General features: G+C 35.7%; 3 protein-coding genes and 1 pseudogene across 5 annotated transcripts; 3 read left to right on the forward strand and 1 right to left on the reverse strand.

Annotated features, from left to right (window-relative positions):
* Positions 1–655: 655 nt before the first annotated feature.
* LOC127510206 (Ig heavy chain C region, secreted form-like) lies at positions 656–4,191 on the reverse strand (annotated as a pseudogene).
* Positions 4,192–10,163: 5,972 nt separating this feature from the next.
* LOC127510207 (uncharacterized) lies at positions 10,164–13,396 on the forward strand. The gene is made up of 4 exons (XM_051889779.1): positions 10,164–10,173; positions 11,345–11,770; positions 12,382–12,771; positions 12,872–13,396. Exons 1-4 carry the CDS (start codon positions 10,164–10,166, stop codon positions 13,057–13,059), a joined length of 1,014 nt encoding a protein of 337 aa, XP_051745739.1. The 3' UTR covers positions 13,060–13,396.
* A 1,143-nt stretch (positions 13,397–14,539) lies between these two features.
* Positions 14,540–16,943, forward strand: LOC127510208 (uncharacterized). The gene is made up of 3 exons (XM_051889780.1): positions 14,540–14,546; positions 15,294–15,695; positions 16,525–16,943. Exons 1-3 carry the CDS (start codon positions 14,540–14,542, stop codon positions 16,941–16,943), a joined length of 828 nt encoding a protein of 275 aa, XP_051745740.1.
* Positions 16,944–17,937: 994 nt separating this feature from the next.
* On the forward strand, positions 17,938–24,882 carry LOC127509941 (uromodulin-like). Of its 3 annotated transcripts, XM_051889335.1 has the most exons (9): positions 17,938–18,236; positions 18,326–18,409; positions 20,815–20,934; positions 21,020–21,204; positions 21,629–21,786; positions 22,902–23,147; positions 23,258–23,420; positions 24,311–24,413; positions 24,510–24,882. In XM_051889335.1, exons 1-9 carry the CDS (start codon positions 17,978–17,980, stop codon positions 24,611–24,613), a joined length of 1,422 nt encoding a protein of 473 aa, XP_051745295.1. In that variant the 5' UTR covers positions 17,938–17,977; the 3' UTR covers positions 24,614–24,882. The 3 variants fall into 3 exon arrangements, with proteins under 3 accessions (XP_051745295.1, XP_051745296.1, XP_051745297.1); XM_051889336.1 differs by lacking the exons at positions 17,938–18,236; positions 18,326–18,409 and having other exon boundaries at positions 20,415–20,934; XM_051889337.1 differs by lacking the exons at positions 17,938–18,236; positions 18,326–18,409; positions 20,815–20,934; positions 21,020–21,204 and having other exon boundaries at positions 21,306–21,786.
* The last annotated feature ends 1,591 nt before the right edge of the window (positions 24,883–26,473 follow it).

The following is a 26,473-nucleotide window of genomic DNA, read 5'->3' on the forward strand; positions in this document are numbered from 1 at the left end:
TTGCTTAATTTTGTAAGACAACAAAATCAAATCAAAATGAATATTTCTGGGGACAGTTACATAAACTTAGTCACTATATTAAGACCGTGTCTTAAGAACTAGTTTGACCAACTTGCAGTTAACCAAGGGGTTATCAATGTTATTTTTCCAATTCAAATTACACCAATCTACCTTTTTATGTAACGGACTTTAAAAAATTAGGACCACTCTTCAAGAAAAACATTAGTGTCTCAACTTTTAAGACTAGTCTAAGTAGTTTATGCAACCGGCCCCTGGATTCAAAATCATAAGATCTAGTGAACAGAATGTGAAAATGTTAGAGTGCATGAACAGGCTAACAGTATCACATTCACAATACTTTTTTTTTTTCTCTTGAAAACTATTGATTTTTCACACTATGATATTATGTTGACTATGTTTTCGTGTAACCATATTTATTTGCATGCAATAACAAATTAAACATATAATATCGGCTGTTATCTGGCATTGATGTTTGACCCTTACAGAACATTGATACAGATATAGACAAAAAAAAGGCATAAAAACAACATCAAAGATTTATAGTTTGGCAAGAGAACAAGAGGACAGAAGCACTGGTGAACATACAAGTGAACAACAGATAAACTTCATGATCTTTTGAGAGAGTTGCTGTTCATTAATAATAATCTTTACTGCACACTGGACATTCTGACTGTTTCCTTTGGGATGTTGAAACTTGTAATGCAGATCCTATATTGTCCATGTTGGCATGTTTGACTGCACAGGTGATGGTAGTTCTGGGATCTTCATACTCTTGTTTCGACACTGTCAGAATACTGAGAACAGACCTGGAGTTATTTCGATGGATGATTGAGCCCTTTATGTAAGACTCTTTGTTCACTTTCCACATGATATAGACATGGCCAAGTTTAGGGCTGGTGACCTCACACACCAGAGAGACTGCGTCTGTGTGGATAATATCAGGTGTGTAAATGACAACACTGGGTTTCGTCCATCTGAATTGTAGAAAGTCATAAAGATTCATTAAAAAAAATCAAACATAAGCCATTTCTTTGTTTCAACTGTGATGTTGTGGATTCGTATAAACTCTGAAATATCTTTAGAAAAGTTTATATTTCCTATATCACTGGTTACATGTTCATTCTTCACTTTGCACGACACTGAAGCTTCTTGCACCATCTTTAGTTCATCTCCAGAAACAACAGCTTCCAAGACAACTTTATTATGGACAAATAATTATCTCTCAATTGGTGGCTTCAGCATCAGTGTGAGTTTAGAAAGTAGAAAAAAGAAAGAAAGTAAATATGATTTCATGTGTCAATTTGTATTTATAGAAGTGAGAGTGAGAGAGAGAGAGCAAACCAACATTAGATGACTTACCTTTAAAGTTCTTCTTCACACTAATCAGTTTTTCCTGGTGGTTGACCACACAGGTATACTCAGTATTTGCATTCCACATCTCACTGCTGACTTTATAAAGACTGTATGCTGTGTAAAGACCTTCAGCATTCAGTTCGTACTCCAGGTTTTATTGTCTCAAGCAGTTGATATCATTTACTTCCCACTGCACAGTGAGGTCTTTGGGGTAGAAATCCTCAATAACACACATGACAGATGTACTTTTCTGAGTTATTACAGGAACCAAGCTCAGGGTTGGTGTTTGTATTTTCACTGAAAGTAAGACAATTTTGGTTTTATACAATGAAACGATGAAATTTTGCAACAACTGTTATGCCTGTCATTGCCTGTTCTGAATGGTTGTGTAACTGTTGGGGCTGTACTACACAAGTTATATTGCTTTGATTTCATTTCTCTTAAATATTTATAAGACTGATTTTAAATGATTTGTCTGTAGTTTTTTTCCTTTTGGGTACTGGTTGAAATCAGTCAGGGCATTTCCAATTTAATCCATCCATTTAAAATCAAGAAAATTGGCAGGCTCAGCCATCATAAACCAACAGCCAAGATCAAGATTTTCATTAAATAACACATAAAATAACACATTTTTCACCAAACCCTATCGTAAACCCCAGTACACTTGGAATTTATAATAATAATAATATTAAAAGCTTCATGCTGGTCTCTATTCACTGCCAAAAATGATCCTTTTGTGGACCGAAAAAGAAAGATGGGCATTAGAACAACATCAGAGTGACATCATTTAATGTTGGTCAAACTAACCACTGCAATTAATAAATCGATAAACAAACAAAACAACAATATCAATAAATAAAATAAAAGAAACAAGTGCAGGTTAAAAACAATAGTGCTAGATCCTGTACAGCTTCCCTTTGGAATATTTTAAGTGTTTTAAATGAAATGAAATTCAGTTTTAACATGAAACTGTTATCTGAGGTTAGTAGTTTGACAGTGGTTTGAAGCATTGCCTGAGCTGTCTTAAAAAAGCCAGTGTAACCTGTCATGCAATTCACTTTTTCACCATCAGCACATGAAGCTCTCACAACTAGTTTTATGTTTTCATATATCCTCTCAAAGACATGCTGAGAGGCAGAAACAAACATTACTCAAAGACATTACTGTCTAATGTATATCACACGCTGAAGTACAAGCTCAACTCTCTCTAAAGCTACATGAGGTCAGTTAAATGTTACAGGAAGTTCATATAATACTGTATGAGTAATATTTACATTCAAGTCAATAAAATGTAAATGAAAAGGACACTGAAAATAAAGAACAACATCAACACTTGCCTTGACCTCGCACAAAACTGAAGGAAAACAACCAAAAGAGGAAGCCGAGGACTTTTAGTGGACCTGCTATTTTGAGCTCACTTCACAAGTAAGATCTTTGCCTCTGAAACTCTTCCCCACTTGTGGATCAAAAAGTTGATCAACAAGTTAATCATTTACCAATGTCAAAAAAGACGTATTTTACACCAGGGCTGCATACAGCCCTGACAAAATGTTTTTTAAACGGAAACAGTGGTGCGTTGAACACCCTGTTTCTAATTATTGTGATCCAACATTTGCCTTTATGTTTATGAAAGTTTATGAAAGTATCACTCCACAATACAATAGCAAAATATATAAGATATATCAGTGCAAGTTACTTTCTGTTAAAAAAGCTCAACCATGCATTTTAGTCTAAGACTAGTTTAAAGTCCTCCTGAAATCAAAATTTAAGTTTTTTAGCTTTTAGTATGAATGTTAGCCTTAAGGTTATGAATAAGCTGGTGTGTTCCAAAACAATGACAAAATTCGCATTTAGGAGATATAAGCGTTCAAAACTACTCTCACTTCCGCTGAAATGGATCATGGATTTTCATGACGTCTCATCACACTTTAGCTTCTCATCATATCTTCTGTCCAATCAAATGCTCTCTAGAATCTGAAGTCAAGTCAAAAATTGTTAAATCATCAAAAATCAACAGCATGTATGTTAGACCCTATACAGACTAAGCCAGGGGTCGGCAATTAAGTTTGGCATAGGGCCAAAAAATTTTTTCCATATTGTGAATAATAAATGAGTATTGTTTTAATTTGCTTGTTACACAGTAGAGCCTAACTTATTGTAATAATTATTTGACCTAGCCTACTTTTACACTCAGAATTATTCCTTGGCATCATCACCTACTAAACTGCTTTTTTTTAAATTGTTTGCATGCTGTAGGTACGCTATTACATCGTGTGCAGAGTGATGTTAACATTTAAGCTCTGGTGAGAGAAAATGGCACAAAGAGAGTTGAGAGCGAAAATAGGGCATACAAAGAAGAATGGAAAGACATCTATGCGTTCATTATCTGCAACGAAGTTTTTTTTTCCTATTTAGCACCTAAACTTTGGAACACCTTTCCTAGCATTGGTAGGGAAGCAGACACACTCTGTCAGTTTAAATCTAGACTAAAAACACATCTCTTTAACATGGCATACACATAACACATTATCGACTTCCATAATTCAAATCATGTAAATTGTTAGGCTGCATAAATTAAGTCAGCCGGAACCGGGAACACGTCCCGTATCCAGATGAGATGAAGGATCTGCATCTAGACATGATGATAACGCACCACTGGCTGCCCTCTACTGGAGACTTTGTGCACTGCTTCATGTTTCATGCTTGTTCAGTGATGTTTAACCGGGATTTACACAGCTGGATTTTATCTTCTTCTCCTGTAGATTTGTAACTCTGGACCACATTGGAGCGAGCGCAGGTCTGACAGTGCTTCCACATATTGTCTAATGCCAATGAATGTGGCACTGATCGCACAGTGGTTTTTACGTTTCTATATCAGTTATAAATTAATTGTTGTTTAATAACACATTAAACATTAATATGCTTGTGTAGAAGTTCAAGGAAGTATTTATTTCAGACTCCGCAGAGAAATAGCAAAACAGAAGATATTGTGATCGTAGAAAAGAAACTATTTTAATATGATTTCCTTCTTCAAAAATTGAGTTTAATATTTCTTAAAGGCATTTATTATGAGGCATATGTGATAGAGGAATTAAAATGCAATCATTTGACTCACAAGATTAAGGGAAAAAAATAAAATAAACATTGATGAATTAGCAAGGTGGCCTCATTGTCTGTGTTTTTAGTGTTTAAAAAACATAGTGTTTTTCTTTTAAGATACAGTGAAAGAAAGAGAGAAAGACTATCGATTATAGTGTTATCATTTTTATCGTTTGCGATAGTTTCGCTTATTTTCCATAGTGATGATATACAATAACATGCATGAGAAGTGTCTTGCTATTTTACTTTCAGTTTTGAAGAATGTTGCTGCACTGGATGAGTTGTTCTGAAAGCGTGAGCAGCTGTTGTGTATTTTAATCTGATACGCAGGCGCGATTGTCGTACTATTGGACTGTGAGGGTTAATATGATACACATGTGAAAGACACTATGGTCTGAGATGTATATCATGGTGTAATATAGCCAATATATTCAATAGGTGTAACAGGTGTTTGAAAAAGGTGGTCATGGTAATGATATACCAATTAATGTGTACGATATACTTTAGTTCTAATTTTTCATTGTACATCCATTTACTTTAGACTCATGTGTTACAGAACAAGAATTAGAGAATATTTCATCCTCCGCAGCACAAAACTCTATCTCTAAATGAGGTTTTTGCTTCACTGAGAGTAACCCCCTAAATAAACCACATTAGCGAGGACAACCCCCAATATTTTTTACCGTGATTCATGGAAACATTTAGAATTATGGGTTAATTTTATATATATCAAGTGTTCAGAGCTTTTAAGATAAAGGCAAAGTTTCTCATACTAAAATGTGCAATGAGTGGCATGCGATTGTTCACCAGCATGCTCTGAAATAGTGATAAGATAAACTCATTTGAATTAGAGAATTTACTATAGAGAAAGCCAAACATCTAAATCAGCCATACAATCTAAAAACACTGACACGGAAAAAAGAAAACGTAATGTATATGCATAAATTAGAACCCTTTTCAAACTCACGTTTTCATTGATCACGTTTTATTGTTTTTTATAACAGTCATTGTGGATTAATTTTGACTACTTAAAATTAGTCAAATAACAGATGATAAATAAGCTGTTAAGAGAATTTTTTGATGTTGTTGTCTTGCAAAATTATTCGTACCCCTTCATTTATGTTAAACAGCTTTAAATGACTTTTTTTTTTCCCACACCGATCTATACTCCACACCCCATAATGACAAATAAAACAACAGATGTGACCACTTTGCAGATTTATTGAAAAGGAACAACTGAAATAATTACATTGCTTAAGTATTCGTACCCTTACCTCAGTACTTGAAAACCTTTACAGCCTCAAGTCTTTTTAGGTGTGATGCAACAAGCTTTGCAGATTGGTGATTTTCTGCCATTCTTCTCTTCAGATCCTCTCAAGCTCTGTCAGGTTGGACGGAGACTATTGGTGGACAGACATTTTAAGGTTTCTCCAGAGATGTTCAATTGGGTTCAAGTTCAGGCTCTGGCTGGGATAGCAGATAGCAAGCAACCATCAAAACTTCATCAAAACATTGATGTTAAATCAATGTTAATGTGTCAACTGCAGCAGAGGATGATTAAACAACTCCACAAACAGCATTACCAGTTTCACTTATTACTAACCAGATTGACTTTATTTCTGCTTTTCCTCTAGTGAAGTTCTTTTTGAGAATCAACAGAGGTTTAGATGTTTGGTCATCATTATGGTGATCATTGTTTCATTTAGTTGGGCAGTTTGACTCTTGGCTTTTTCCACTCAAAGCGTAGTAACATCTCAAAGGTGATTCGGTGAAATTGGAATGATCCTGAGCTGAAGTGTCACATAAAAGGGCATTAATACTTATGCAATGTAATTATTTTTTTGCTTTGTCTTTATGCGTGTGGAGTGTAGATTGATATGGAAAAGGCATTTAAAGAAATTTAGATGTGCAGAAATAAAGGGGTATGAAAACTTATGCAATGCAATTATTTCACTTGAAAAAGGTGGCACACCTTTTTTTTTTTTTTTTTTTTGCTTTGTCATTATGGGGTGTGGAGTGTAGACTGATGTGAAAAAAGTAAAGTAGTTTAGCAATGTAATAAATGTAATAAAATGTAATAAATGTAATAAAATGTGAAAAAATAAAGCTGAATACTTTCACAAGGCACTGTACAGTAGCTTAGACTACTATTAATTAGATTAATTAGATAATTAGACTGTTTTTTTTTAAAAGTTATATTGGCCCAAGCATGGTAATGAACAAAAATGATCACAATGCTGACTATCGAGTTTGACTTAGTAAACTTGACATGAAAAGATGAAAATCATGCTGTAGGTCAGAGGACTAAGTTTCCCCCCCCCCCCCCCCATTCCATCCTTTATATCAGTACAAAGCTTTTTTGTTTAGGAAGGTTTATGCAGATTCAGTGCAATAACAACACAGCTTTGCACACTTACACATAAGTAAATGTATGTGTATCGCAGCATGTGTGTACATCAAAACTATAGGTAACACTTTACAATAAAGTTTAAAAATATATACTATTGTTCGTAATACATTAATGGTAATTTATTGTATAAAATATGTAGAAATTAAGTTTGAATAACAAATGCTGTCTTGAGGCCTAATGTATTAACTATTGTTGAACCAGTTGAACCTTATTCTAAAGTGTCACCTCAAAACGTATTGTACATTTAGAGAGGCAAATTAACATAGTGAAACATCTAGATCGGTCAGACATAAAGGAATGTGCATATTTTTACTCCTTATTTATGTTTTGTTTATCTTTCATTTTAAACAAAGAAAATCTTAAGTACACATGAAAATGGAAAACTGGTTTAAGATGTTCAGAGATTACTGGTGGTTGGTTTCGTTGTCGGTCCACCCACAGGTACAGTATTAATAAAGGCTGTTGAGATTGTGAGAGCTTCAGTTCAGCATCACTGAACTCTGAATCTCCCCGAATTTGCTCTGCAGAAGCATTTCACCTCAGGTAAACTTATTTCTCTTCATTTCATCCCATTGGGCTCAAATCACACAGTTTTTGGCTTTGATGGACTGTGATAATTTTGTAGAACATTAATTTTATATAAATACCTCTGAATGTTACTTTTTTAAAAGTTTTAAAATAAAACTTAAAAAAAACTTTGCTTTTAGAAATGTGCACCATAAACAAACAATAAAATCTAGCAAAATAATTAAAAAAGACATATTTCATGTCTACCTATATGTGTATCCATCACAAAAGTATATTTTAAGTTCATTTTATTAAGTATACTTAAAGTATATTTTAAGTATACTTTATGTAGTAAGCAAATTAATATCAATGTACTAGTAGTATACTTGTAAGTGTACTGTTTCAATACTGCTTGGGAATAAATTGGCCCACTTTTTGGTGTATAAAAGACGGCTATACTTTTAAGTACACTTTATGTTTTCTTTTATACTGCAACTGTACTACAAGTGAACTTATAGGTATACTGATAGTTTAAATACTTGCATCACATGTTTTAGTTTATGAAAGTGCACTTAGTAACTCTTAGTAAACTACTAGTTTAGTAGTTTTATAATGCAAGTATACTTGTAAATTCCCTTTAAGTGGACTTAAGATCATACTTAAGTTATAGTTCACTATTTATATATTATTTTCATACTTTGCACCCCAAAGCTGACTTGTTAGTATATAAACTCAAACATGTAAGTTTGTAAGACATTATGTAAATCTATGTGAAAAAAGTAATTTAATAGTCTCCTCAATCAAAACAAAGAACTACAAGCCAAGTATACTTAGAATACTTCATTATACTTTTAAGTATACTAGCACACTTAAACTTTTTTGTAAGGGTATTATGTGTGTGTGTGCAGGTGTAGGAGTTTTTCACAATGAGGTTTCTGATCTCACTGTGTGTGTCGCTGCTGATGCTGCTGATTAATTGTGAGTATTTTATAATTTGTCATGTACATCGGAATGGATCTACAGGTAGTTTAACCAACGGACAGTATTAAATCATTATGCTTGTGTATTTAACAGTTGAAATGATTCATAGACAAACATGTTTCTAATGTTTTTTCACTTTATCTAATCTTTCCCCTTTCCATCTTTTGCTTTTTATTAAAAATGTGGTAGGAATAATTCACACCTGCTATATTAAAGCCTCTTGGATATCGGTTTGATATACATTAAGGGTGCTGATCAAATTAACCAATCAAATTAAAGCTGAAATTGCTAATATGGCCTTTCCCACATTGTCATTTTAAGAGATAATAAAGACATAAATCATTGTTTTAATGCGTGCCATGCTCGTCAGACCAGCAGCAATATATTGTAAGGGATAATGTAGTGTAGGTCAGTCACTGAAGCAAAGTAAACTTCTTGGATTTGCATCTAATGTATAGAAGATTTGCCTTGAGTAAAGCAAAAATGGGTTATTTTATTTTATTTCTTTTTTTTTTTTTTTTTAAATAAATTTACGATTACAATTTCAGCTTCATTTTTTGTTAATTATGACTTCATTTGTCAAAGTTGTGATTTAATATGTTGTTATTGTAAAGATTTATTTTACAAATTCGAAACAGATTTCCATTAAATGTCATACGAGAAAATTAGTGAAGTGAAGAAGCTTTTTGAAAGATGCTGTCTCAGATGTCAGATAAAGATAACGACTTGAATAGGAATGTCTTGATGTCAAACAAATATGAAAAACAAGAAAGGGCAAACTAGTATGACTGGAACGATCAGAACGATACGAAGGCAAGGATTGTCACTATGATCTGACGATCAGAACAATAAGAAGGCAAGATGGTAATGATGAAATGGAAACAGGTGAAACGGGTGGAGTTACATGTGGGAGGATCTCTGATAGACTGCAGAACAGTAACACAATCTTCCCCTGGTGGTCAGAGCAGGACTTGAAAACCAAAAAGAGAAAAATAATAGCAGACATGATGGTTATCAAATTTTAAGCAAATTACATCATTTACATCTTTTAAAGATAAATATTTCAGGGTTTCAAAAGAGAGTTTCAAAAAGATTCCTTGTTTTTAGTTTGTTATCAATAAACATTTACATTTTAAGCTTAATGCAGATGTTTTTAGTCAAAGTTGCTTTAGTACTTTTAAAAACATAGCGAGAATAAACAAATCAGCACAACTTTTAATTTCAGTATTATCTAGAAAGATATCTGATAAATGAGTAAGAAGCAATAATATTACTTTTTTGTAACTAGTAGTGTAACTATTTACTAATAAGATTTCTGTAATAATATAATTTTGATGCCTCAACCCCTACTGATTTGAAATCCAACAATCCAACCATTCCTAGATTCATTTTTTTTGTAACGTTCACAACTTGCACATGCATGCGGTGTCACCAGTTTGTAATAACTTCCTATTGCAATCTAATGTGGAGTTTGGTCATATGATGAGGCAGAAATATGTTGTTTGTAGCATTTTAGAATAAGCTCATTGCTACACCTGCTTAGCATTTACCATATAAACATTCTTTATTCTTATTAAAAATAGACCAAATCACATGAAAATTGCATAAAAATATCATGCTGTTGAAATAGTATGTTTCTCTGAGTTAGTACATTTACATTTAATCATTTAGTAGACGCTAATGCGACTTACAAATGAAGAGAGCAACAGAAGCAATCAAGCCAACAATAGGGAGATTAGATCTATGGTCTGCGGATCCAGTTCCCACCCAAGTCCCCACCTTTGTCGTCATCATGGCACAAGGTCGCGCCATTTCGAAAAGGAATAGCAGTAATGATTCTTCATTGGGGTTTAATGAAATTTAACTAGTTGTGTAGCAAATTACTGCTATAAGGAAGTAATAAGTAAAGTAATAATTACTTTTGAAAGTACTGACAAGTAATAAATTACAGGCCCTATCATACACCCGGCGCAATGGCGCGTCACAAGTGTTTTTTGCTAGTTTCAGCCCGACAAAGTTATCATTTTCACATCCTGCGCCACGTTGTTTAAATGGCAAATGCACTCGCGACCATTTGTGTGCCCATGGGCGTGCTGGTCTGAAAACGAAGTGTGTTCAGGTGCATTGTTGGCATGTTGCTATTTTGAGGCAACTGAAAACTCCATTGTTGCTCCATTGACCAACAAAAACCTGGTCTAAAGTCAATGACTCAGTTTTTTTATTTTTATTTTTTTATTTAAAGGGCGCGTTAGTAATATGCGCCTATATGAGGGTGCACAACGTGTGTACACTCGTTACACACACAGCAGCACACAAACATTTTTAAATATTAAAAATAAGTGAATTCCTCTCTGGAGAAGCGTTCAGTCTTCCGCTTGCAAATTCCGCAATGTAAATAGCGAATCCGCCATGGTGCCAGTGCATATGGCTTTTAAAGGGAATGGGAGATGACACTCTGATTGGTTTATTGCACATTACCCTAAAAACACACCCATGACTCATTAAGAGACTAGGAACAACCCTTTTGGACCATGCGCTGGGCTCACTGACCATTTTTCTATAGTTAAACTAGCAAAAGAGGATTTGGACAATACGCTTAGATCGTTAAAATAGGGCCCTATATATGTTTTGAGAAACAGGCCCAAATTTGTATAAGACACATTAGGTTTTAGAGGTCTATATAAAAGTTTATGTCATACTAACAATACTCCTATAATTAAGAAACATTCTGCAATAAATAATTTTTGACATAAAGCTAAACTTAGTTTTACCTTTGGAGGAAACAAATACAGATACAGTTTCTAGAAAATGAATAGTAATTAGAATATAGCATATGATGGTACATATAATAAAGTGATAGTATAAATGATACATTTGTAGTTTATCCAACCCATCCTCAATACACATATTCTCTCTCATACAGACAGATGTTTACCTGTACTGTACTGTTTTTGTTGTTTTATTTGACATCAGGTTCTACAACTTCCGGCTATGATCCATGCAATAATTATACCTCTCTTGATGAGTACTGGAGAGACATACTGCCAAGCTATTACAGCCTTTACAACCCTATACATGATGACACACTTGTTGAATGGAGCGGCTGGTATCGGCTGTATCTAAGAGAAAAAAGTGCTCAGATGTCTGAGTGGTGTGTGAGTACTACACATTGTGGTGGTGAAACTGGACTGTCTCTTAATGGTTCTCATCCACGTATTGAAGATGGAGTGGTGACCCGTAAAGTTGTGGGAACTGATGCATGGTGGTGGTTGTGGTCGTCGTCTTCATGTGGCAGCTACGAATCCACCTCCATTCGAGTCAAAGCCTGTCCAGGAGATTATTATGTCTATGAATTTGTCAAACCCAACGCATCAATTCCCAAGCCAATGTATTGTGCAGGTGAATTTTTAAAAATGTAATATGAAGAGTACATTTTCTATCTATTATCTATTCCTTTAACATTTTTAAACGTTGTAAACAGTCAGAATCAGTGCTGTGCAGTCCATTAATCATTCTGTAGCTCATCACTCCCACTCATCATTACCATAGAACTCCCTTAATTGCTTGAAATCTCACAATTTTAATCAAACCATTTAATATTACAAATGCATCCTTACTGTAGGTGCTTAATGTTTGCCAGGAAGGAATGAAGGTAATATTGCAATAGAATCCTCTTGGGCCTATTTGAAGTCCATATCTTGTCATAAAATGCTTGATTATTTGCCCAGTTTTTGTCACTTTAGAGCTGACAAGCTAAACCAACCAAGCCAAAATAAGTAGTAATATTGTGGAGCATAAATGTGTAGTCCCACCTAAGATGTTGTTCTGCCCCATTCTATTGGCTGCAGCCAGATATACTTGCCTCATTTTAGTCAGACTGCACACTACTGGTTAGAATATAATTGCTCAAAATCATGAAAGTAACAATGCTTAAAAGGTTTTAGAATACTCTAAATTGTCTTCAATGTTAATGCAGTGTTTTAACTGTACTTTTGCAAACTCCATGACAGTTGCTTTTCAAAACATCAGCAGTGATCCCTGCTACAACTATGAATCTCTGGATCGCCCCTGGAGAGCCAACAATGAAAGCGGAGGCCGCATTTGTGATAGCACTTTCTCCTGGAATGGCTGGTACCGGTTTTTCTACAATGGAATGAACATCCAGATGCCAGAGACCTGTGTTAGTTCAGACAGCTGTAACGCAGTTATCACTCTGTACCTCAATGGTCCTCACCCGCAGATAGAGGATGGAGTGGTGATCAGAGAGGTCTGTGGAGGGACGTATGGGACTCGCTGCTGTGAATACAGAACAAGACCCATCAGAGTGAAAGCATGTCCAGGAAATTACTACGTCTATGAACTTGTAAAACCAGATGTGTGGTGTGAGGGATACTGCACAAGTACTATGATTTTTTTTTTTTTTTTTTACCACTTTTTGACAGTCTTTTAAACTATTTAAAATTATTTCAGTCATGTCTTAAATTTCCTTTTTTTTTTCAGATGTTAGCACCATTTCACAACCAGTTTCCACTATAAGTCCAGCTATAATCACTGGATCCAGCAACACTCAGGGTAAGTTGTTATTCATAACATATATAAATTACTATATTAAAAATAACCAAACTTTAAAAAAAATTGCAATTAAACTCCTGCATTGCAATTTAAAAATCACACCTTTTGTGTCTTAAAGGAACACTCCACTTTTTTTGAAAATAAGCTCATTTTTCATTTTTTCAGTTAAACAGTTGGGTTTTACTGTTTTCGAATCCATTCAGCCGATCTCCGGGTCTGGCGGTACCACTTTTAGCATAGCTTAGCATAGTTCATTGAATCTGATTAGACCGTTAGCATCTCGCTCAAAAATGACCAAAGAGTTTCGATATTTTTCCTATTTAAAACTTGACTCTTCTGTAGTTACATTGTGTACTAAGACTGACGGAAAATTAAAAGTTGCGATTTTCTAGGCCGATATGGCCAGGAACTATACTCTCATTCCGGCGTAATAATCAAGGAACTTTGCTGCCGTACCATGGGTGCAGCAGGCGCAATGATATTACACAATATTATGTGTAATATCAGGAACTATACTCTCATTCCGGCGGAAAATGAAAAGTTGCGATTTTCTAGGCCGATATGGCCAGGAACTATACTCTCATTCCGGCGTAATAATCAAGGAACTTTGCTGCCGTACCATGGGTGCAGCAGGCGCAATGATATTACACAATATTACTGAATAATATTATTGCGCCTGCTGCACCCATGGTACGGCAGCAAAGTTCCTTGATTATTACGCCGGAATGAGAGTATAGTTCCTGGCCATATCCCAGCTGTCCAATTTTGCACTCATGAAGTTCCTCAGTGAAAAACGCCTTGTTTTAATCACATTATCTCATATCAATAAACATTTTTAGAAAAACAGAAAGGTAAATAATTGAAATACTTATTAGTAAAATTGTCACCTGCACAGTAAGCTCCACAAAATATTGGACTGACAAACTCATAAACATAGTAATTTCTTGGACAGGCTTTGACTTGTATAGGGAGGGATTTTTAATTACAGCAGCCAGTCCATGCAGAACCACAGATCTGACGGGTGACCACTCCATCTTCCAGCTGTGGATGAGAGCCGTTGAACCACATTGGGATGTAAGTGCCACACATGTACTGATTAACACAGGATTCTGGCATCTGGACACTCTGACCGTTGTAGAACAGCCTGTACCAGCCCTGGAAGTTATCACACCTTCTATAGTTACTATCGGTCACCATGATTTTGCCAAGAAAGACATGTTCCTGGATCAACATCTTTGTTGATCCTGGAACAACATTTCAATCAACCAATCAGATTTGAGGGACAAGTTTACCATTTATGTCAAGTTTAGGCTTGCAACCAAGTCTAGGTGCTTCTACATCAATATTATTCACCTATCTTTACCCTCTGATTTTAGGGATAAGTTATGGGTAGGATTAGGTTTAGGGGTAGGAATAGTGTTAAGACTAAATTTTAAGACTGGAATGTTGGATCAACAAAATAGGAACATGTCTTACTTGGCAAAATCACGGTGACCAGTTACTATCGTAAGGATTGTTTTTGGCTCTCCAAGGCTCATCCAGACTGTTGTAGTTGTAGCAGGGGTCGACACTTGATATTGATTTGGACTAGTTGGGATGGCTGGTATCGACTCTTCATTAATGGCTTGAGTGTTCAGATGCCTGAATGGTGTGTTAATCAGTACATGTGTGGCACTTACATCCCAATGTGGCTCAACAGAGTGGTCACCTGTCAATCTGTGGTTCCACATGGACTAATTTTAATTACTATGTTTATGAGTTTGTCAGTGCAATATTTTGTGGAGCTTACTGTGCGGGTGACAATTTTACTAAAAACAAATATTTTTCTGTTCATCCCACTATTACATATGAGTGTAGTCCATTCAAAGTAAAAAGTAATGTCTGTCAGGACCTCTACTGTCAAAGATGATTGACAATTACCATACAGTTTGGACTGGTAGAATGGTTCAGTTCTGGGCAAGAACTCCCTGCCCATGCCTACAGCCTAGCAAAGAGCAGGGAGCGCAGCGATAACCCCCCAAAACAAAACCATATGCGACATCCCCCAACCGCACACATCTGGTGAATTTACCACTTTAGTAATTTAAGAGAATGTTGTCACAAATATAAATACAGTTCCTAGAAAACACTCAGTTCAGGAGATTAGTGAGAGAGGGATATAAAAGATACGTTTGGTTGTTAGTGTAGTCAGTTTATCTTAACTAATTTCAGTTTTCCACCATCCCAACATCTCCTCTTTCATACAGACACAGTGTCAGTGAACAATGCTTACTCTTGTATTTCCCTCTGTGAATGAGTACATATCACCACACAAATTTCTTTTGTTTGTTTGGCATTATTTTCTTAGAAGCTACACCTTCCGGCTCTGATCCATGTTATAATTATACCACTCTTGATGAATACTGGAGAGACATACTGCAAAACCAATATCAGTACTATGGACATAATGACAGTGCTGTTGAATGGAGTGGCTGGTATCGGCTGTATCTGAATGGAAAAAGTGCCCAGATGTCTGAGTGGTGTGTGAGTTATATCGGATGTGGCGGTGATGTTGGGCTGAATCTCAATGGTTCTCATCCAAGCCTTGAGGATGGAGTGGTGACCCGTGAAGTTTTTGGAAGTTATATGGATTCTTACCAGTGTGGAGGCTACAGATCTGCACCCATCCAAGTTAAAGCATGTCCTGGAGATTATTACGTCTATAAGCTTGTCAAGCCAGATCTGTCGATTTACAAGCCTTCATACTGTGCAGGTACAGATTTAACTATAATGACAACACTCGGCGGAGTAGATCTGCTATGTTGCTGCTGCAGAGCAAGTACAGAGACTTGCTACTGTCAATACTTTCACAGACATTGCTGTGAGCACATAATACATGCTGCTGCTGATCCACATATAACATACATGTATAACCCCCGCCGTAGCAGATCTATACAGGTGGAGCTCGGGAAGGTGAAGGGTTTCTGAAAGTGCACTGTAATTGCTACAGCAAATACTGCCCTGTATTTGAATGTTGAGCAATGAGCACATTGGCTGCTGATGTAACAGCAAACAATAAGCAGTGGTATGTCGCTAGCAGATTGTTAAGGACCTATCAGCCTGTGATTTGCAGGTGAAATAATTTTGGCAGGTTGCATGCAGCCCAAAAAACAGATTTTCTTTTGGTTGGTTTTGACACCCACCTGTCACTAACACGATCTGCCATGACAATTTCTCAAATCGTACAACTAAATTCAGTGGTCAATGACTTTCCTGTAATTTATGATATGTCTCTGGCTACATTCGTTTCATGAACCCAGATAGACTGGGATTTGCACTTTTGCTGCAGATAAATAACCGTGATGACAACGAGCACTGTTTCTCGTTCATCTTTAATAGTAAGCATTTTATGTATTGATTCCATTTATATTTAGTCTTTTCCTTCCAAAATGTTTGTTTGTAGCAGCAAAATTTGTTGTCTACAACATGGAGTAACCTCCGTGAATGTCATTCACAAACATTGCTAGGAAACCAGTAGTGGGAACGCCCACTAGTGACCTCAACCGCCAGCCTTTAACAAACAACTCTTTTGTCCATGACAGTTGCTTTCCAAAACATCAGCAGTGATCCCTGCTACAATTATGAGTCTTTTGATCGTCCCTGGAGAGCCAACAATGAAAGTGGAGAAATAATATGTGATGACTCTTTCTCCTGGAATGGCTGGTACCGGCTTTTCTACTTTGGAATGGACATCAGAATGCCAGAGACCTGTGCTAGTTCATACAGCTGTAATGCATTCCTGAGCCTGTCGCTCAACGGTTCTCACCCTCAGATAGAGGATGGAGTGGTGATCAGGGAGGTCCAAACAGGAGCTTCTATGAGGGGCAGCTGTGAATACAAATCAAAACCCATCAGAGTGAAAGCATGTCCTGGAAATTACTATGTCTATGAACTTGTGAATCCACATTTCTGGTGTCCAGGATACTGCACAGGTAAAAAAAAGCATTTCCCCACTTTTTAATGAAGACTTTCAAAAAAATTAAATAATTTCAGTAGTCATATTTCCTTTTTTCAGATGTTAGCACCATTTCACAGTCTGTTTCCACTATAAGTCCAAATATAATTACTGAATCCAGCATCACCTTGAGTAAGTAAATGTTGAATTTATAGAATATATATAAATAGGGTAAATCAAACAGTCTATTTTAATTACTGTACATGTATTGTTGTCATATAAATTAATAGACTATTACTACATAGATATATAAAAAATATATAGAGTAAAATATAGACTAAATATTTTAAAACTATGTTATAATGAAAGTTTTGACACCTTTTGTGCATGCACATCCTCACAGTTATACAGTCACGTTGTGCATGAATGGCTTAAGAATCTAGTTTTGGATAAGAATTTAGTTTCATCCCTCACAGATTATGACCCATGCATTAACTACACCATTCTGAACAACTACTGGAGAAGCACAGTCAACTACTGGTATCAAGATGGATACATATCTGAACATGATGACACTCGTGTTAGTTGGGACGGCTGGTATCGACTCTTCATTAATGACTTGAGTGCTCAGATGCCTGAATGGTGTGCGTCTTACATGGCATGTGGAGGTTTTAGCGCTCTCTGGCTTGCCGGCTCTCATCCTCATCTAGAAGATGGAGTTGTTACTCGTGAAATTTACGGCTCTTACTACGATCAGGCCAGTTACTACAGATCCAACCCAATCCAAGTCAAAGCTTGTCCTGGAAATTATTATGTCTACAAATTTACCAGGCCAGCTCTTTCAATCCCAGCTCCTACATATTGTGCAGGTACATTCATCCATCTTTATATTTAACAGGCTTATCATGAATTGTATTGTTGATTTTCATGTCACTATCTTGGATACATTAAATCACTACTCTCTTTCTACTTTTTCATAATAGTACTTTTCACTACCCCGAGTGTTGACCCCTGCTACAACTACACCACTCTGGATGAGCCTCGGAGATCAACCAGCAATTCATATTACTATGGCATGTGTGACTATAATGTGAAGTGGAATGGCTGGTACAGGCTGTTCATCAGAGGTCAAGATGCTCAGATGCCAGAATCATGTGTTAATCAACGCATGTGAGCCATTCTGGCTCAACGGCTCTCATCCACAGCTGGAAGATGGAGTGGTCACCCGCCAGGTCTGTGTTTCCTCATGGAAGGGCTGCTGTGGTTACACATCCCACCCTATTCAAGTCAAAGCCTGTCCAGGAAGTTACTATGTTTATGAGTTTGTCAGGCCAATGTTTTGCGGAGTTTATTGCGCAAGTGAGCATTTACTCAAATGTATTTCAGTTATGTACCTTTCGGTTTATTATAAAATTGATATTGATAAAAACAATTGTTCCTAATATTAGATGTCACAGCCTCTTCGACAACAGCAACACCAGCAACACTAACAACATCAACAACAACTATTACTCCACAAATCACAGCCACTGGTTAAGTATTATCTTGCTTACTTCATGAATTCCATCTTTTTGGAAATGCATTTTAATTACATTAACTCTTAACATTTTTTCTGTTCATCCCACTGTTACACATGCATGTAGTCAATTCAAAGTAAAAGTAATGTTTGTCAAGACCTCTTCTGTCAAAGATGAATGACAATTAGCATTCAGCTTGGATTGGTGGTATTGTTCAGTTCTGGGCAAGAAAAGGTGCCTATCATAGACAAGAATGCCGACATCTGCCAACAACAACAAACTTACAGCGATGTGTTTCGGATATTCTCAGTTTGTGTCAGTGTTAATGCATTAGTGCTCTTTCTCTCACAGCTAAATTTGTTTAGTAAAAAGAAGATATTTTCAAATCAGTAGGGCCTCAACCTTACTAATACTATATTTACTTTGAAACAGTCATTTAAACAGTAATTTAAACCACTATACGACAAGCATTCGAATGTGGTAAAAGCAAACAACTTCAGTATAAATATTTTTCACTATAATGGTGATTTCTAACTAAATTTTTCAACAAAAAAACAAAAACAAAAACAAAAAACAACATTAATTAGAGCTAAACCTCTGTAAATTCTATGATGTATAGATAAGATAAAGTGCAGTCAGTCGGACGTACAAAGGCACAGTGCTCAGTGTTCATCCAGTAAAGAAATAAAGTCAGTCTGGTCTGTAAAAAGTTTTTGTAATGCTGTCTGTTTTTGGAGTCGTTTAATCATCCTCTGCTCAGATCTTGAGAAATTTAATTGATTTGATTGCAGTTGATGTCTCAGTGACTGAAATCAGATCAATTATTATTTGCAGGAGAAATTAATTTAAATGGGAATAAAGCTCTCAACCGAAACATGACTGAAACATTTGAAATAAAAATATATATGACATAAAATAACAATTTAAATAAAATAATTATTTAATTTATTGAATAAAATAAATTAAAACAGGTTACATGAACATTAACTTTTGTATTGAAAACTATTGAACTGTAAGTTCAAATAACTAAAATTGTCAAGTTGAAAATACTTAATATTTTAAGTAATTTCAACTTAACTGAGTCAGTGCAAAATAATAACTAAATTAAGTTCACCTTACTTCCATAGTTATTCCAACTAAACTTTATAAACTCAATTACCTAAATGTGTCAAGGTGAAATACTTAATATTTTAAGTAATTAAAACTTAAATAAGTCAGTGGAAATTAGTACCTCAAAAAGTTAAGTTGAGTGAACAAAAAACATATTTTACATGGACTGTTTGTACTGAAAACTTAAAAAGTAAGTACACCTTATTTTCATAAAGTTAACCCAACTAAACTTTTTAAGTTCAAACAACAATAAATTTGTCAAGTTGAAAATACTTAATATTCTACATAAATACAACTTAACTGAGTCAGTGCAAAAAGATAACTCAAAAAGTCAAGTGTTTTGATTTTGAATTGAATGATTTTTTTTTTTTTTTTTTTTTTTTTTTTTTACAGTGTGGAGAAGAGTAGTATGCCCCTTTAAATGGAGTTACCTGAATGAGCTTAAGTAATATGCATGTTCCCAATAACAACCAGAAAAGTGTAAAGGGATAGTTTACCCAAAAACTTTAATTATCCCATGATTTACTCACCCTATTTACTTTGTTAGTGCATATTACTAGTCTTGTGGTGAACAATTAATCCGTGCAAGTTAATACACGGAAAAAAGGCGGCTTGGGTTGAAAACACTTAAACCACTCCCCTCCAACCGTTAGTCTGCTATGAGCGAGATATGGAGAGGAGGAGCGCAAAAGTACAACCCTGCCCTCTATTCAATATTCTGTTTCACTTGGAAATACATCACAACACTGGAGAAAAGTCGTTTGCAACTTCCAGTTCACGGGGAAAGCAACAAGCATGTTGTTGAAACAAGCAATGAGGATAAAAGTAAAATGTGACTTAGCTGTAGTGAAGACACATTCAGAGATGGAAGAAGGGTGACAATTAACCAGATGTGACAAGGATGCTTTGATCTTCCTTGGGAGCTTGTGGGAGCTTGCTGTGAATTTTGCTCTTAAGGCCCAGTCAGAATAGCGAAACTCAACGAAATTACTCTGAGGTCAGGTTCAATCCAAGAAGTTACTATTAGTCGATGTGGCAAATTGGCTTGTTCAAGTTTCAATAAACTTGCATCCAATGTGAAATCCATATATTGTGTGTGTAAGAGTGGAACACGGTGGCGTCACAGCAGAGTATGCTGCCCATCATAAATCAAAGCATGTGACAGACAGTGGTCGGAGGAGAACTCCTGAACATTTTAACATAATGAAGCTCTAGCTCTAGCTCTCTAGGGATTCTGTGGGGACTATAGCTCTGTTCACACGACTCAGTGTCTTTTCGTGTTGTATTTCATTTATCTGTACTTCTCTTAGGTGTGAAAGATCACTGTTCTGAACTCAGCTGCTCTGAGGATGAACACTGTGGGAAGAGAAATGGTGTTTATGGCTGTTTATGCAACAACAACACTCACAGCCCAAATTCTGACTCTTTTGGTTGGTATTGTTTTACAATAAACTATTGTGTTTTTTTAATGACATTTAATGACATTCTGTCAATCTTATGGATGTTTTCTTTCAGATTTCTCAGAAACCTGTGAAAGCAGCTCTGGCTCCATGTCTGTGTCTCGCTGTCAGCTCTTTGAGGCTGGTTTTTCAGCTGACATCTTACACCTCAATGATCCTAGCTGCAGAGGAACGGTCCGGAACGGCAGAGTGGAATTTCATTTTGATAACGATGAACACATCTGTGGTACAAATCTTGTGGTAAGATTCACTAAGTATAGTCTATTCAAGACACAAGTACATCATCCAATCATGGGGGTCAAATATTCTAGGAATATTCCCTAATATCAGTGATTTACTGGTTGGAAACTTTATCATCTGCCCTGGTCAGCTTAATCACCTGACTTGAATATTATTGAACTCTTGTGGTCAATGTTTTGAGTGAAGTGTGAGAAGTAGATTCCCTCCTTCAACATCTCTGAACAAACTGGCAGAAGTTCAGATAGACGACACTCCACTGGAAACTATTCAGAAGTTGTATTAATCTACTCTAATAAGTTTGGAAGCTGTATTAAAGGCAAATTTTGGTAACACCTTAATAAAGAAATATTGCAGATTTCCCAGATGTTCACATCATTTTGTCCAACACTTTTTTTTTTTTTTTCTTTCTTTTTTTTTTCCACAGGCCAACGGCACCCACTTCATCTATGATAACTTTATTCTGGGGACACCAAAATCAGAAGGCCTCATCAGCAGAGAGAAAATTCTGAAGCTTTCTTTCAGTTGCGCTTACCCCCAAACACAAACACTTTCCATGAATGTGGAAATCAACCCACTGGAGAGGTGCGGATTTCACTCATTTTAGTTGTACTATCATAAACATGCCAAGAAGAGCTAGTGCAGATGTCAACATTTTCTGTAATTAAGAAAATAATTTATTTTTTTCTTTCTTTCTTTCTTTCTTTCTTTCTTTCTTTCTTTCTTTCTTTCTTTCTTTCTCTTTCTTTCTCCCTTTCTTTCTTTCTCTTTCTTTTTCTCTTTCTTTCTTTCTTTCTTTCTTTCTTTCTTTCTTTCTTTCTTTTTCTTTCTCTTTCTTTCTTTCTTTCTTTCTTTCTTTCTTTCTCTCTCTCTTTCTTTCTTTCTCTCTCTCTCTTTCTTTCCTTCTCTCTTTCTTTCTTTCTTTCTTTCTTTCTTTCTTTCTTTCTTTTCCTTTTCTTTTGTGAGTGAACTAATCCTATGGAAGCCCGTAAAAACAGTAATTGCGACTTTTTATCTCAGAATTCTGACTTTTTTTCTCACAATTGTGAGTTATAAAGTCAGAATTGCGAGATATAAACTTGCAATTGCATGATATAGTCACAATTCTAACTTTTTTCTTGCAATTCTGAATTGTTTTCTCACATTTTTCTCACATTTGCGAGTTATAAAGTCAGAATTTTGAAATATAAACTCCGAATTGCGAGTTATAAAGTCACAATTCGGACTTTTTCTCACAATTCGAACTTTTTCTCACAATTGCGAGTTTATATCTCAGGAATTGTGACTATATCACGCAATTGCGAGTTTATATCTCAGAATTCTGACTTTATATCACACAATTGCAAGTTTATATCTCAGGAATTGTGACTATATCACACAATTGTGAGAAAAAAATCTGAATTGTGAGGAAAAAAAGTCCGAATTCTGAGATATAAACTCACAATTGGGTGATATAGTCTCAATTTTGATTTTTTTTTTTTTTTTTTTTTTTACAATTCTGACTTTTTTTCTCACAATTGCAAGTTAAAAAGTCAGAATTCTGAGACAAAAAGTCGCAATTACGGTTTTTATTGTTTTATTTAGTGGCGGAAACGGGCTTCCATATAATCCTTTAAGAAAAACACAAATGAACATTTCTAAACTAAAAACTACCATAAAACAGGGTAATTCTAACACAGACCTATTCACCATTTTAACAGCATTGTGCACAAGAGCCTTCCGGCAGGTGAAGGGAGATATCGTGTTCGCATGATTCCTTATCAGGATGATGAGTTTACGCTGCCCTTCACTGGTGCAGTGGATGCAGAGCTCGACCAGGAGATGCATGTGGAAGTTCGTGTTGAGGGGGTCGACAGCCGACAGTTTGCCCTGGTGACGGACACGTGTTGGGCTACACCTGTGAATGATCCCAATTATGATCTACGCTGGGATCTCATTGTTCAAGAGTAAAGAAATGCTTCTTTTCTATTCCAAAATGATCAGTTTTATGTCACTGTAATGGAATGTCTTTCATGAAATTATTTGTTTTGATGATTATCATTATTGATATTCTCAGGTGCCCCAATCCAGATGACGATACAGTGGAGCTGCTGCAGAACGGCGTCTCAACATCCAGCCGTTTCTCCTTCAGGATGTTTATCTTCACTGCAAACTCCACTAAGCTTTACCTGCACTGTGCTGTTCATCTTTGCCTTCTGTCAAGCAATCGCTGCTCAACGGTGAGTTTACAAAACCTCTAGCAATGTAATTTACCAATTATATTAGCCGTATCTATCTATCTATCTATCTATCTATCTATCTATTGTGAAATGTGACCGTTATAATGGATACTTGTAAATCAAACCCTATCTAAATATCGTCAGGGAAATATCACTCTTAAAGGATTAGTTCACTTTCAAATAAAATTTTCCTGATAATTTACTCACCCCCATGTCATCCAAGATGTTCATGTCTTTCTTTCTTCAGTCGAAAAGAAATTAAGGTTTTTGATGAAAACATTCCAGGATTATTCTCCTTATAGTGGACTTTAATGGCCTCCAAACAGTTGAAGGTCAAAATTACAGTTTCAGTGCAGCTTCAAAGGGCTTTAAACGATACCAGACGAGAAATCAGTGTCTTATCTAGCAAAATGATCTGTCATTTTCGGAAAAAAATGTAAATGTATATGCTTTATATAAACAAATGATCGCCTTCCAAGTGCTTCCGCCAAAACTGCACTTTCGTATTCTTCAAAAAGAATATGAAAGTGCGGTTTTGGCGGAACCACTTGGAAGGCGATCATTTGTTTATATAAAGCATATACATTTTTTTCGAAAATGACCGATGGTTTCTCTAGATAAGACCCTTATTCCTCATCTGGTATCGTCCTTTGAAGCTGCACTGAAACTGTAATTTTGACCTTCAACTGTATAAATTATCAGGAAATTTTTATTTGAAAGTGAACTAATCCTTTAATGCCCATAGTGACAAGGTTTAATGTCAGGGATGATACAGTAGTTGTTTTTGCTGCCCTCTTCTGGAGATTTTGTGCACTTCTTCATGTTTCATGCTTGTTCGGTGATATTCAACAGGGATTTACATAGCTGGACTTTGTCTTTTTCTCCTGTAGAACTGTACCTCTGGACCGCACTGGAGAGAGCGCAGGTCTCTGGACTTCTATGACAGTGCTTCCATATCCATGGGTCCTCTGATGTTGTCTGAAGGAAAAACAGGTGAACATTTCACTTAATTTTAATCATTAATAAGTTAATATTTATGTCATGAACACATTACATTTCGCTGCATTGCGTTATATTCCCTGTTCACAGATGAGTTGGTCCCAGAGCAAGTGAAGGTATCTGAGGCTTCTTGTCTTTGTGCTTCCCTGATGGTGTTTCTTGTTCCTCTGATGAGTGTCTTGATCATCTTTTAGTATATTTCAACAAGAAAATTGACAAGATTTAAGATGCATATTATCTAATGCCATTTTAATGAAGGTGGCACTGATGCCACACTGGTTGTGGGTTCCTAAATGTTTCTTTATTTCATAGCAATTATGTTATATGGCATAAGTGAATTAGTATTTAATCAGTAATATTAATTGTTATATACCACAATATTAATCTTATTTTACTTTATTAGAAGATGTGCTACAATAACAAAGGCAATCAGAATCATGTTTACTCAAATCATGTAAAAACATTAAAAGACTCATTCCTGTTCTGTGGTTCTGTTTCAGTTTTAACTTTAAAAAACGAATACAATTGTGTAGCAGTTCGAGAAAATGTTTCTATGAAAGGATGACTATTATAGGTCACAATTATCGTACGTAAAAAGCCTAAAGCAGTAATTCTAGCGCAGCACTTTTTAACGCTGGATGACTGCAAGGTAAGATATAAGCAGCATGATAAGGCTGAATACAGCAATTCATAGTTTTTACGTGACATCATACACTTACAGGTACGCCACCTGGAGGGCAAAACAAGTCTTTCCTCCATTGCCCGCCAGTGTGCTAATGTAATAAGACAGTGATTTTAAAAGACCAAATTCAGTATACACCTTATTGATGATGCATACTATGTACAGTATAAAGAAAACCCTTAACCATTTAGTGTGTTGCATTCATATTCTGGGCTCATCTGCTCTCCTATATATAAGCTTGCATCTTTAATAAGGTTTATACTGAATTTGACCTTTTAATGTCACCATTTTAGTACATTAAGGGACTTTAAGTGTTTTTCACATTAATTCAATTCACATTTATTTGTATAACCATTGAACATGAACATATACAAATCACACACTGATTGTCAAAGGTTGTACATTTACACTGATGCTTTCGATTTTCTCAGTGAAGAAATTCATAAAGTCATTACTACTAAACTGTAATGGAATAATTTGTTCTGGTGATGTCTGTTTATTTGTTAATCTAGCCACTGTACCTAACAAGAATCTTGGATTGTTTTAGTTATTTTCTATGAGTTTGCGGAGATGCTCAGCCCTGGCTGCTTTTAAAGCCTTTTTATAACCGGAAGAGCTGTCTTTCCACGCAATCCAAGACCTCTAAACGAGTTTGTCTCCATTTAGTGTGAGTAATACTGTTGTACCATGGTGCAGTACTTTTCTCTCTCACCTTTTTTAATCTGATGGGTGCAACAGTATCTAATGTAATAGAGAAAATGGTGTCCATACTGCTAGTCATTTCCTTAACCCTCTGGCCCTCTTAGGTCATTTTTGACCGAAAAATTGTATATTTTGAAATGTTAAAAATCGTAGCTTCATCAGAATGAGATGACACTTGGTGACTTTTGTCGCATTAGCAATATGAACACACACACACAAAAAAACAAGGACATGATTCGGACATGTTAATGGGTCGTAAAAAAAAATAGTCACACTTACCTTCTTTGCGGTCAAAAATGACCGACATAGGAAATGAATGGGAAATACGAAAATAAGAAAACTCAGATAATCTTTTCTTGGTAAAAACTACAAATCAGACACCGTGCAGAAAAAAGTGCACAGCAATGAAGGGGTGACACTCCTAAATGCCAAGAGTGCAAAATTACCTCCACGACTGTGATTTGACTCATTTATTTCACAGCAGATCACCAGATCACCATACGCATTACATATGAAATAATCTTTGAACTAATTACTGCTGTTTACTTAGCTATCACTATTATTTAAGTCCTTAAATCCATATTCAATAGCAGGCATGAACAGTGCATTATGAAGCTCTTATCACAATGATAAAATCCCTCTTTGTCTCTACTGATAATGTGCACTTACA

The sequence above is a fragment of the Ctenopharyngodon idella genome, chromosome 3, assembly GCF_019924925.1.
Source record: "Ctenopharyngodon idella isolate HZGC_01 chromosome 3, HZGC01, whole genome shotgun sequence".
Taxonomy (NCBI): domain Eukaryota; kingdom Metazoa; phylum Chordata; class Actinopteri; order Cypriniformes; family Xenocyprididae; genus Ctenopharyngodon; species Ctenopharyngodon idella.

Bases quoted from the DNA above. Each gene is read 5' to 3' on its own strand.
- LOC127510207 (XM_051889779.1), top strand. The intron at 11,771-12,381 runs GTGAATTTTTAA...ACTCCATGACAG, and splicing joins CAAGCCAATGTATTGTGCAG to TTGCTTTTCAAAACATCAGC. The intron at 12,772-12,871 runs GTACTATGATTT...TTTTTTTTTCAG, and splicing joins GTGTGAGGGATACTGCACAA to ATGTTAGCACCATTTCACAA.
- LOC127509941 (XM_051889335.1), top strand. From the start codon at position 17,978: ATGGCTGGTACAGGCTGTTCATCAGAGGTCAAGATGCTCAGATGCCAG. The intron at 20,935-21,019 runs GTTGGTATTGTT...GTTTTCTTTCAG, and splicing joins CCCAAATTCTGACTCTTTTG to ATTTCTCAGAAACCTGTGAA. The intron at 23,148-23,257 runs GTAAAGAAATGC...TGATATTCTCAG, and splicing joins TGGGATCTCATTGTTCAAGA to GTGCCCCAATCCAGATGACG.
- LOC127510208 (XM_051889780.1), top strand. The intron at 15,696-16,524 runs GTACAGATTTAA...TGTCCATGACAG, and splicing joins CAAGCCTTCATACTGTGCAG to TTGCTTTCCAAAACATCAGC.